This window comes from Heterocephalus glaber, unplaced genomic scaffold (assembly GCF_053883595.1).
Source record: "Heterocephalus glaber isolate CG9 unplaced genomic scaffold, H.glaber_assembly_v1.0 deba00001472, whole genome shotgun sequence".
Classification (NCBI taxonomy): Eukaryota; Metazoa; Chordata; class Mammalia; order Rodentia; family Bathyergidae; genus Heterocephalus; species Heterocephalus glaber.
In genome coordinates, this window is record NW_028258315.1 from 7,548,546 (window position 1) to 7,561,640 (window position 13,095).

Below are 13,095 nucleotides of genomic sequence, written 5' to 3' on the forward strand. Positions count from 1 at the left end.
GCCTTTGTTTGAAATAATGAATGCTTCATTTTATGATTCTCCTTTGTGAATGCTTAAAGATTGCCCCTAGCAAAAGCGACCAAGATACTTAAAAAGAAATGCAATATGAACATAGAAATAATGTCACAATGTTCATTTCATTATAGTAAAGTATGTTTATAAACTGAGGTGACAGGGCCAGAAAACGGTGCTGACTAGGATGACCTCTTGTAGATAATAATAAGTTGAGAATTTTCTTCTCTTTCCTGCATGGAAAAAAAAATGCTCTTCTCTTAACCTGTAACTGAAAATATGAGGTCAGTACAGAAAGAGAAGAAAAGAAAGAAAGAAAAAAATAACCAAGGTAAAAGAGAGAAATAGCATTTATTTAAAAATATCTGTATACTTTAAGATTTATAAATATCTTATTCTTTGTATAGAATTTGCACAATGAAATATCTGGCAAACGAGACAAATCAGAAGAAGTACAGAAGATTGCCGAACTCTGTGCAAATTCAATTAAGGTATGTTGAGTTCACTAAGAATGATGTGTTTCATTGCAGATATTAACTGTACTTGACTTACTTTCAGCATTAACAACTCCTTGAGAGTGGTGATTGTGGCTTTTATATATTCTCTCCTGAACACCATAAAAGTTTGTTGTCCATTAATGAATTCAAAGTACATTGGCAGCCGGGGATTTAGCTCAGTGGTTCCGGCGCCTGCCTTACAAGCGCAAGGTCCTGAGTTCGATCCCTGGTACCAAAAAAACCAAAAACAAAAAATTCATGTGTCAAAGTACATTGGCAATGTCCACAGAATGGGATAGTCTAGTGTTTGATGCAAAATTCTCCAATTAGCTTGTAAAGATGTACATGCTTGGTTTAATAACATATTAGTTGCTTAGACACTATGGCACATTCCAGCCTTTGGGGTTGGTTATTAGAAATAATTTTATGATCTAAAGCTGTGGAATTGAGCCACCAGTGACTCATTTTCAGTCCATTAAGAGTGTTTTCTAAGGGCTGAGAGTGTAGCTCAGTGGTAGGGTGCTTGCCTACTATGTGCACAGTTCTGGGTTTGATCCCCAGCACAGGAGAAAAAAAAAAACATTTTTCTTAAACTCTACTCTGCAGGACTACGAACTCCAGCTGGCATCGTACACCTCTGGGTTGGAAACTCTACTGAACATACCCATCAAGAGAACCATGGTCCAGTCCCCGTCTGGGGTGATACTGCAAGAGGTATGTATGTCATTACATGTGTCTCACTTTCTGCTCCTCCTTCTGCCTCTTTCCTCTGCTTCCTCCCTGAGTCCCTACCATCCCTGAATTCATCCCTATTTTAGGGTATCCATTCAAAAAAGATCAGTGGGGCTGGGGAATTAGCTCAGTAGTTCCGCTGCCTGCCTTGCAAGCACAAGGTTCCGAGTTCGATCGCCGAAACAAACAAAAAAAGATCAATAGCAGATAATACACTTTCCAGTGTGAGCCTCAAAACATATCATGTTTTTGGAAACGATCACTAGAATTCTTAGTGTTTCATTTATAAACTGGAGTCTTTACAGAAATTGGACTTCAATTTCTGGGTTTGGTGAGGGAGACTTCTGAAAAGTGAAAGTTAAATAGTCGATTTCTAAAAGACAGCTTTTCCCAAAAGATTTCAAAGAATATCAATAGTCAGATGGTTTAGGGAAAAAAACTGGGGTGGTAAGAATGGAATACAGATGTTTTTGTCCCTTTGATTTGGTATACTTCTAGAATTTGGAACCAACAAATATGAAAGAAAGGGAATTTACTCTTTAAATTATAATGTCACTATTTTATTGTTTTAGAAAACAAAATGAAATATTTTTGAAATTATTTTCAGGGGGGTGGAGGGAAGGGGGAAAAAAGGCTGGGAATGTGTTATGTACGTTACCAATTCCCCACAATGAATGTAATCTTTATACACTGCAAGAGTTTTAAAATATATTAAAAAGAAATTATTATTTTCTTTTCTCAAAGGCTGCAGATATGCACGCTCGGTACATAGAACTGCTTACAAGGTCTGGAGACTATTATAGATTCTTAAGTGAGATGCTGAAGAGTTTGGAAGATCTGAAGGTAATTTATTTACTTCATTTCCTTGGAGTGTCAAAGAAAATAGAACAGAACCTTATTACAGCCTCATTATGACATAGATTTGGAAACTCACTGATAAAACTGCATTTCCTGTAAATATTTAATATTATATAGTTTGTTTGTAAGTCTGGAATTAGTTTTGTGCTCTAGTATACTGCTCTAACTGGACCTAAGAAGTATTTGCAAAATTGCAGCCACTTTACTTTGCCAAAAACTGTAATTTCATTTAGTGTTTGGTTAAGGAATTTCCTTTACTCCTTTATGTAAAATTTTGGATAAGTGGGCTGGGGATGTAGCTCAGTGGTGCAGCACCTGCCTGGCAAGCGTGAGGCCCTGAGTTCAATTCCTGGTACCAAAAAGAGAGAAGAAGACCAGGAAAAAATTTTGAATAAGCACATCCTGGACTAGCTGGATTTGAATCTTTCATGTCAGGTGATTATTTACTATTCCTTTCTAATGCTGGAATTGATTTTATATGGAAACTTTTTACCTTGAAATAAAAGGATGGTCACGTATGAAATCATAAGCTTTTGATCTTGAAAGAAGTTACTTCATTTTGTATATGAGGAAGCTGAGATGTAAAGTGATCATTCAGTAAGATCATACAAGCAGCTGGTGGAAGAATTACGATGAGAATTCAGATTTCTTGAATTTGTGTCTAGTAGTTTTTCATTTCACTGTGCGCGCGCGTGCGCGCGCGCGCGTGTGTGTGTGCGCACATGTGCATAGGTGTGGATATGTGTTTGTGGGTGTACGAAGAAAAAGAAAAATATGCATCACTCTGGGAGAGGAAAGTACTGTTGTTTTTCATGGTGCAAGGTGCTATTCTTTTAACATAATTTCTGATTTCATGTCCACAGCTGAAAAACACCAAGATTGAAGTTTTGGAGGAGGAGCTCAGACTGGCCCGAGATGCCAACTCAGAAAACTGCAATAAGAACAAATTCCTGGATCAGAACCTGCAGAAATACCAGGCGGAATGTTCTCAGTTCAAAGCGAAGCTCTCGAGCCTGGAGGAGCTGAAGAGACAAGCGGAGCTGGATGGAAAGTCTGCCAAGCAAAATCTAGACAAGTGCTATGCCCAAATCAAAGAGCTCAATGAGAAGATCACCAGGTTGACTTATGAGATCGAAGATGAAAAGAGAAGAAGAAAGTCTGTGGAAGACAGATTTGACCAGCAGAAGAGTGACTATGATCAACTGCAGAAAGCCAGGCAGTCTGAGAAGGAGAGCCTGGGTTGGCAGAAACTAGAATCTGAGAAAGCTGTCAAGGAGAAGGAGTACGAGATAGAGAGGCTGAAGGTTCTGCTGCAGGAGGAGGGCGCCCGGAAGAGAGAATATGAAAATGAGCTGGCAAAGGTAAGGAACCACTATAATGAGGAGATGAGTAATTTAAGGAACAAGTATGAAACAGAGATTAACATTACGAAGACCACCATCAAGGAGATATCCATGCAGAAAGAGGATGATTCCAAAAATCTTAGAAACCAGCTTGATAGACTTTCAAGGGAGAACCGAGATCTGAAAGATGAGATTGTCAGGCTCAATGACAGCATCTTGCAGGCCACTGAGCAGCGAAGGCGGGCTGAGGAAAATGCCCTTCAGCAAAAAGCCTGCGGCTCTGAGATCATGCAAAAGAAGCAACATCTGGAGATTGAACTGAAGCAGGTTATCCAGCAGCGCTCGGAGGACAATGCGAGACACAAACACTCCCTGGAGGAGGCTGCGAAGACCATTCAGGACAAAAATAAGGAGATTGAAAGACTCAAGGCTGAGTTTCAGGAGGAGGCCAAGCGGCGCTGGGAGTATGAAAATGAACTGAGTAAGGTAAGAAACAGTTACGATGAGGAGATCATTAGCTTAAGAAACCAGTTCGAGACGGAGATCAACATCACCAAGACCACCATCCACCAGCTCACGATGCAGAAGGAAGAGGACACGAGTGGCTACCGAGCTCAGATTGACAATCTCACCAGGGAAAACAGGAGCTTGTGTGAAGAGATCAAGAGGCTGAAGAACACTCTAGCACAGACCACCGAGAATCTCAAGAGGGTGGAGGAAAACATCCAGCAGCAAAAGGCCACCGGCTCGGAGATGTCGCAGAGGAAACAGCAGTTGGAGATCGAGCTGAGGCAGGTCACCCAGATGCGTACAGAAGAGAGCATGCGCTACAAGCAGTCCCTTGACGATGCTGCCAAGACCATCCAGGATAAAAACAGGGAGTTAGAAAGGTTAAAGCAACTGGTAGAAAAAGAATCAAGTGCACGGAAATGCCTGGAAGGTGAAAATGCGAGACTGGAAAGGGTCCAGTATGACCTGCAGAAAGCCAACAGCAGCGTGACTGAGACCATAAGCAAACTGAAGGGTCAGGAGCAAGAACTGACGCGCCTGAGGATTGACTATGAAAGGGTTTCCCAGGAGAGGAATGTGAAGGATCAGGACATCGCACGGTTCCAGAGCTCCCTAAAGGAGCTGCAGTTGCAGAAGCAGAAAGTGGAAGAGGAGCTGAGTCGGCTGAAGAGGACGGCCTGCGAAGACTCTTCCAAGAGGAAGAAGCTGGAGGAGGAGCTGGAAGGCATGAGGAGGTCTTTGAAAGACCAGGCCATCAAAATCACCAGCCTGACCCAGCAGCTGGAGCAGGTGTCCATTGTGAAGAAGAAGAGCGAGGATGACCTCCGGCAGCAGAGGGAGGTGCTGGACGGCCACCTGCGGGATAAGCAGAGGACCCAGGAGGACCTGAGGAGGCTGTCCTCGGAGGTCGAAGCCCTGAGGCGGCAGCTTCTCCAGGAGCAAGAAAATGTCAAACAGGCTCACTTGAGGAATGAGCATTTCCAGAAGGCCATAGAAGATAAAAGCAGAAGCCTCAACGAAAGCAAAATAGAAATTGAGAGGCTGCAGTCTCTCACGGAGAACCTGACCAAGGAGCACCTGATGCTGGAGGAAGAGCTGCGGAACCTGAGGCTGGAATACGACGACCTGCGGAGGGGCCGGAGTGAGGAGGATAATGATAAAAACGCAGCCATCTGCGAACTGAGGAATCAACTGCAGATCAGCAACAACCGAACCCTGGAACTGCAGGGCCTGATTAATGACTTACAGAGAGAGAGGGAAAATTTGAGACAGGAAATTGAGAAATTCCAAAAGCAGGCTTTAGAGGTATTCACAAATATTTGATCCCAGCTTCACTGTTTCTCCGATAATTCACTGCATTTTCATCTACTCTGAACTGTTCTCTTGCTACTTACAAGACTGCCCAACCACCACTGTCGTAATCCAGATAACTGCTTTAAAATAATTGCAGTGCTATTTGCCCTCCTGTCCTATTACTGAATCAAATGCCAGTGTAGGGGGCCTGTGTTTAGCTCTGCATGTGTATAACATCTGAGCTCACTTCTCTGAATGTTCCACTGTCCTTTATAGACACTATCTTTTGGCTGAGGGTGTGGCTCAATGGTAGAGCACGTGTTTAGCATGCACAAAGTCCTAGGTTCAATCCCTAGCAGCAGAAAATTAAATAAGTAAATGAAATTTGAAATAAATAAAATAGAAGCTCATTCTTAGTTTGCTGGGATGTATACATATATATTTTTTCCGGTACTGGGGATTGAACTTGGGACCTTGCGCTTGCGAGGCAGGCGACAGAACCACTGAGCTAAATCCCCAGCCCTTGGGATGTATATTTTATTAATGAGAACAACTCATTTATTTAGTACATGTTTGTACTAATTTTAGTATATAATGTTTACATTCCTTGTGGGGAATTGATACATGTACATAATAGGATGTGCATTTTTAATTCAGATTTTCCTCAACAAAAATCATATTAAAGCATTTATCTATGTGATTTTAAGCTCACCTTTTCTTTCTTGCTCACTTGATTTTTCTGCCTGCATTATTCTTTCCTTTTGACCATGCTGCTAATCTTTTTCTTCGTTTGAGCTTTCTTTTAACCCTAGTTTGATAATAACTTCTTTTAACTTCTAATACATGTGACCAATATTTGTGTGGGGCTGGGTGGGGTGTATGCATATATCCATATATTTGTATTGTTTTATTAAGTATTAGTATAGCTGTAACAGGTGAGATGTAGATATAGCAGGATAATAACCTTGAGCAAAACTCCCCAATTTTTTTCAAACTATAATGGTTGCTAAGAGTAAGACAGGTCTACAACTTGTAGTTTCTTCTATGGAAAAAAGTAAGTACGATGCCATTTATTGAAGTGGTGACACATATTTACAGAATTTTTTCCATGGATTTGAACCAATACCAAGCTATCAGGATGTCCAGGGAAAATACAGAAAGGAAAAACAAGTTTTTTTTAAAAAAAAAAAGATATAGGAAAGGAGGTTAAATTATGATAGTCATATGCTCTGATCCAAACATTTTTCCCCATCTTTTTCTTCTGCAATTCCAGGCATCTAATAGGATCCACGAGTCAAAGAGTCAGTGCACTCAGGTGGTGCAGGAGAGAGAGAGCCTTCTGGTGAAGATCAGGGTTCTGGAGCAGGAAAAGGTCCGGCTGCAGAGGCTGGAGGAGGAGCTGAACCGCCTGAAAGCCACCCTGGAGGCAGAAGGGAGGGTGAAGCAGCGGCTGGAGAGTGAGAAGCAGCAGATCCAGAACGACCTGAATCAGTGGAAGACACAGTATTCCCGCAAGGAGGAGGCCATGAGGAAGATAGAGTCAGACCGAGAAAAGAGCGAGCGAGAGAAAAACACCCTCCGAAGTGAGATTGAAAGACTCCAGGCCGAGATCAAGAGGATTGAAGAGAGATGCCGGCAAAAGCTGGAAGACTCCAGCCGGGAGACCCAGTCCCAGCTGGAAACGGAGCGCTCCCGGCTTCAGAGGGAGTTCGACAAACTCAAACAGCGCCCCTACGGGTCTCATCGGGAGACGCAGACCGAGTATGAATGGACTGTTGACTCCTCCAAGCTGGTGTTTGACGGGCTGAGGAAGAAGGTGACGGCAATGCAGCTCTACGAGTGCCAGCTGATTGACAAGACGACCCTGGACAAACTGCTGAAGGGGAAGAAGTCGGTGGAAGAGGTTGCTTCTGAAATCCAGCCTTTCCTTCGGGGTGCAGGAGCAATCGCAGGAGCATCTGCGTCTCCTAAGGAAAAATACTCTTTGGTAGAGGCCAAGAGAAAGAAACTCATCTCTCCAGAATCCACAGTCATGCTTCTGGAGGCCCAGGCGGCTACGGGTGGGGTCATTGACCCCCACCGGAACGAGAAGCTGACCGTGGACAATGCCATAGCTCGGGACCTCATTGACTTCGATGACCGCCAGCAGATCTACATGGCAGAAAAAGCCATCACTGGTTTTGATGACCCATTTTCAGGCAAGACAGTATCTGTCTCAGAAGCCATCAAGAAGAATTTGATTGATAGAGAAACTGGAATGCGCCTGCTAGAAGCCCAGCTTGCCTCAGGGGGTATAGTAGACCCCGTGAACAGTGTCTTTTTGCCAAAGGATGTTGCCTTGGCCCGTGGGCTGATCGACAGAGATTTGTACCGATCCCTGAATGATCCCCGAGACAGTCAGAAGAACTTTGTGGATCCATTCACCAAAAAGAAGGTCAGTTATGTGCAGCTGAGGGAATGGTGCAGGATGGAGCCCCACACTGGACTGCTCTTGCTGTCGGTCCAGAAGAGAAGCATGTCCTTCCAGGGAATCCGACAGCCAGTGACCGTCACGGAACTAGTGGATTCTGGCATATTGAGACCATCCACTGTAAACGAACTGGAATCAGGTCAGATTTCTTACGACGAGGTTGGCGAGAGAATTAAGGACTTCCTCCAGGGTTCGAGCTGCATAGCAGGCATATACAATGAGACCACAAAACAGAAGCTTGGCATTTATGAAGCCATGAAAATTGGCTTAGTTAGACCTGGTACTGCCCTGGAATTGCTAGAAGCCCAAGCAGCCACTGGCTTTATAGTGGATCCCGTGAGCAACTTGAGATTACCCGTGGAAGAAGCTTACAAAAGAGGCTTGGTGGGCATTGAGTTCAAAGAGAAACTCCTGTCTGCTGAACGCGCCGTCACGGGTTATAATGATCCTGAAACTGGAAACATCATCTCTTTGTTCCAAGCTATGAACAAGGAGCTCATTGAAAAGGGCCATGGCATTCGCTTATTGGAAGCACAGATCGCCACAGGTGGGATCATCGATCCCAAGGAGAGCCATCGCTTACCAGTCAACATAGCATACAAGAGAGGCTATTTTAATGAGGAGCTCAGTGAGATTCTCACAGATCCAAGTGATGACACCAAAGGATTTTTTGATCCCAACACTGAAGAAAATCTTACCTATCTGCAACTGAAAGAAAGATGCATTAAGGATGAGGAAACAGGGCTCTGTCTTCTGCCCCTAAAAGAAAAGAAGAAGCAGGTGCAGACATCACAGAAGAACACCCTCAGGAAACGTAGAGTGGTCATAGTTGACCCGGAAACCAATAAGGAGATGTCTGTTCAGGAGGCCTACAAGAAGGGCCTCATCGATTATGAAACCTTCAAAGAACTATGTGAGCAGGAATGCGAGTGGGAAGAAATAACTATCACAGGGTCAGATGGCTCCACCCGCGTGGTCCTGGTAGACAGGAAGACAGGCAGTCAGTATGACATCCAGGATGCCATCGATAAGGGCCTGGTCGACAAGAAGTTCTTTGATCAGTACCGATCTGGCAGCCTTAGCCTCACCCAGTTTGCTGACATGATCTCCTTGAAAAACGGTGTCGGTAGTAGCATCAGCATGGGCAGTGGTGTCAGCGATGATGTTTTTAGCAGCTCCCGACACGAATCAGTAAGTAAGATTTCCACTATCTCCAGCGTCAGGAATCTAACCATCAGGAGCAGTTCTCTGTCTGACCCCCTGGAAGAATCGAGCCCTATTGCAGCCATCTTTGACACTGAAAACCTGGAGAAAATCTCCGTCTCAGAAGCTATAGATCGGGGCATTGTTGATAGCATCACCGGGCAGAGGCTTCTGGAGGCTCAGGCCTGCACGGGCGGCATCATCCACCCTACCACTGGGCAGAAGCTTTCGCTTCAGGATGCGATGGCCCAGGGTCTGATTGATTCAGACATGGCTACCAGGCTGAAGCCTGCTCAGAAAGCCTTCATTGGCTTTGAAGGCGTGAAAGGCAAGAAGAAGATGTCAGCAGCAGAAGCGGTGAAAGAAAAGTGGCTCCCGTATGAGGCAGGCCAGCGCTTCCTGGAGTTCCAGTTCCTCACTGGTGGTCTCGTTGACCCAGAAGTGCACGGGAGGATAAGCACTGAAGAAGCCATCAGAAAAGGCTTCATCGATGGCCGAGCAGCACAGAGGCTGCAAGACACCAGCAGCTATGCCAAAATCCTGACCTGCCCCAAGACCAAATTAAAGATATCCTACAAGGATGCCATGAATCGCTCCATGGTGGAGGATATCACTGGGCTACGCCTCCTGGAAGCTGCCTCGGTGTCCTCCAAGGGCTTACCTAGCCCTTACAACATGTCTTCGGCTCCAGGCTCCCGCTCTGGCTCCCGCTCCGGCTCCCGCTCCGGTTCCCGCTCTGGTTCCCGCAGTGGGTCCCGGAGAGGAAGCTTCGATGCCACGGGAAATTCTTCCTACTCATACTCCTACTCATTTAGCAGTAGCTCAATTGGCCACTAGTAGTCAGCGGCAAATGGTTGCTATACCTTGGATTCATTTATATGAGTTTCTAGTTTAAAAGGAAAACTTGGTGCTTGCGGTATAGTGAATAGAACTTTCTGTGCTTAACACATAGCCGTGGTAGGAATAGAATAGTAAAGGTTTTCTGGCTTTTTATCTTTTTAGCTTATCTTAACTAATGCAGTCCTCTTTGATGTAGTTAAACGAAGAGGTGATCACTTGTAAGGATAGCAAATATTGAATTTAGAATTTGTTTTTTGTCTTCTGTGTTTAGTTTTTTTTGAGTTTTTGGGGGGCCTATAAGACAGATTTCTATCTTGGAGATGTCTATCCTGGAGATAAAAATTAAAGCAATCTGATATTTCAGTCATCATTCTGTTTTTCATCTAAATATTTCTGTTTTCTGCATTAGGAGAAAATTATCCATACACCTGCCAAAAAACCCTGCCCTAAACCCAAGTATTTTGGAATGTGTTTCCTTTAGGTGAAAAAGCATGGATTGTATAACCCATATATTCTTTAATGCAGTTGTTTGGTCTGGTATTAATTTGACTATATGTGCATGATAGCAGTAATCTTTGCTTTTCTTTGGTCAAAGTTTTCTGTTTATTTTGCTTGTCATTTTCTATGTACTTTAAAAAGGTGTCTTTATGAAATTTGCTGTTCTGGCAATAAATTTTTAGACTTTGGACATATTTGTGTTTTGATTTAATATGTTTATACATGCAAGTGCACATCGTAGCAGCTTTTTCTTTATCATATGTCTAAAACTATTTGTTTCTAAATATTTCAATGCCAAAAAAAGCCATTAAAATACTATTATGGCTTATAATTCTCATTAAAGGTGGTCTTCTGAAGGTAGTGCTTTCAACACTTCACCTGTTGCACACAAGGCAGAGTTCTTAGACACCCATGGAAATAGCTATTCCAGAGGTCAAAACTCTGTTCTGGCCAATTCTGGCGTGTAGCAGAAAACATTGGCAAAGGTCACTGTCATAACCCTGAAAAATCATCAGGTGGTTAAGATTTTTCTTTTTTTGATATCCTCAAAGTAGGTAGTGCTTTTTTGCCCCCTAAGAGGAAAGAGTTGTTCTTGGATCTATGAACATGATCCTTGAAGGGCTCTTAGCTCTGTGTTGAAGGACAATGAAATATAAGCTGGTTCCTTTGGCTCAAAAGGAAGCGACTGAAATTCAGTCATTAAATCAGTATGATTATGGAATACCATTTAGGAAAGGTATTGGGCTAGGTATTGCAAGAGTGAGTAGAATTTACCAGCTTTCTGACTGCAAGGAATTTGCAGTCTGGGTGGGGATAGAAGACATAAAGCAACCAGTGGGATAACAGTATGTATTAACAGAACTAAACCTTAGAGTACAGGTAGAAAATTAGAAGACAAGCGAAATGGTAGACATAGAATTAGAACTATCAGCATCAGGTACCAAAGTTATTGGGGACTTGGATAGGCCACTTTCCTCACGACACACATTTCTTATGTCACCTCTTTTCTCCCTTTTGCTCCATCTCCCAGTTTTTAGGACTCAAAATTAATTTTATTCATTAAGTCATTGAGTTATGTGTACCATAAGCCATGGATTCCCTGCTAGAAATAGCACTGTACAAAAATAACCCGAGTAATTTTTTTTTTTCTTCACAACCGGGGATTGAACTCAGGACCTCGTGCTTGCCTGGGAGGCATAGCACCACTGAGGTACATCCCCAGGCCCTAGCCTGTGTAATCTAGAAGGAAGAAGAAAAACATGCTGTAGGTGGGAAGTGGGAGTGGGGTATGAGAATTCCTAGGCTAGAGTTGGGAAACTGTCTTAGTCACCTCAGGTGCCATAGCAAGACTCCAGACTGTGGCGTAAAGACACAAATTTTCTCAACAGTTGTGGAGGCTGGAAGTTCAAGGTCAAGGTGTTGGTAGGGCTGACTTCTGGTGAGACCTCTCCTCCGGGTCTGTGTGTGGCCACCTCTTTAATGTGTGCTCACATGGCTTTTTCTCTGCCTAAGTGGAGAGGAGAGGGACAGTTCTGGTCTCTGGTAAAGACATCTGTTTTATCAGGTTAGGGCCCCTCCTTCATGACCTTGTTTAGCATTGACCTTAAAGGTCCATCTCCAAATGCATTCACATTGTGGGTTAGGATTTCAGCACAGGAACTTTGGAGGGATCCAAGTCAGTCTAGAACAAGGGTCTAACCTAAAACAGGTTTAGACACCTCTCCAGGAAAGTGATGATTAAAAAGATCAATAGCACCCATGTACAGCAGTCCCCAGGTTAAAACAGGAACTAGAGAGGGGTACACATTTTTCCTGCCCCCTCTAAGCTCCTGTCCAAGTTGTCCCTCAGCTCTGAGACAAGATGGGGCTGTGTCCTGGAGAGAGGACATGCCTGACCTGAGCTGAGTTTTGTTTCACATACATGGTGCAACCACTCAAGAAAAGAATACAGGTAGCTTTCAACCAGAGTTATCAGGAGTATCCAAAAATTGGTTTCACATTTTCCAGATGACATGACTAACTATGGAAATGCCAACAAAAATCAAAGATACCGAGGGAAGTGTACAAACAAATTACTGTGGAACTCATTCCTTGCCCCTCAGGTGCTGGCCATTCCTGTGTTTCATGGTGCTGCCTATCTACAATGTTTTTCAAAGGCCAGAACTATGCTGCTTGCCTTTGGAAATAATTGTTCACAATAATGTCCTCCACCCGTCAGTCATGGGTAAACAAAATGCAAAGGGAAGCACAGATTTGATCTGACAATAACAATATAAAAGAGAGTAGATCCTGGGAGTGAAAACTATTTGGAAAAACTTAAAAGAGCTATTCCAGGTCTTGAGAGGGAACTAGAACAACATAAGCACGGGCAAAGCAAATCAGTGAAAGACGAACGGGTATACATCAGAGACACCCAGGGGTGGCTTCATGAGGCTGCTACTGGCCAAATTGAACACAAGTTGAGTTTCAACAAGAGTAATGATGAGAATGCAGCATGTACACTTAAAAACCTTAAATTTTGAACTCCTTGATTCCACGGTGAAATAATAAAATATGTGGAAAGAATGCCAGCTAATAAATGTAGCAAGCATCATACTGTAAGGGAATCACATTTATAACTTGTAATAAATGATTCAGTAAAGGATATATGAGGTAGTTGGGGATCATAATATTCTTACGGTTTCAAGGTATGTCAAGGTATGCCCACAGACCACCAATTACTAAGAGGAAAATATATCATTACAATGAGCACTTTAGCCACCAACCTTACCAGGTGATCAAATTTAGCTTTACAAGGAGAATAAGATATATTTCTCTTTAGCATGTAATAAAAGGTACA

General features: G+C 43.3%; 1 protein-coding gene across 2 annotated transcripts in view; it reads left to right on the top strand.

Moving 5' to 3' along the window:
• Dsp (desmoplakin) overlaps positions 1-10,446 on the top strand; it is a 47,366-nt gene extending 36,920 nt beyond the window's left edge. The window contains exons 20-24 of one of the 2 annotated variants that reach the window (XM_004847722.3): positions 420-503; positions 1,116-1,223; positions 1,986-2,084; positions 2,963-5,257; positions 6,519-10,446. In XM_004847722.3, coding sequence (XP_004847779.2) covers positions 420-503; positions 1,116-1,223; positions 1,986-2,084; positions 2,963-5,257; positions 6,519-9,755 — 5,823 coding nt within the window. In that variant the 3' untranslated portion in view covers positions 9,756-10,446. The remainder of the gene's footprint in view (positions 1-419; positions 504-1,115; positions 1,224-1,985; positions 2,085-2,962; positions 5,258-6,518) is intronic. The other variant, XM_004847724.3, reaches the window with a different exon arrangement.
• Positions 10,447-13,095: the final 2,649 nt, after the last annotated feature.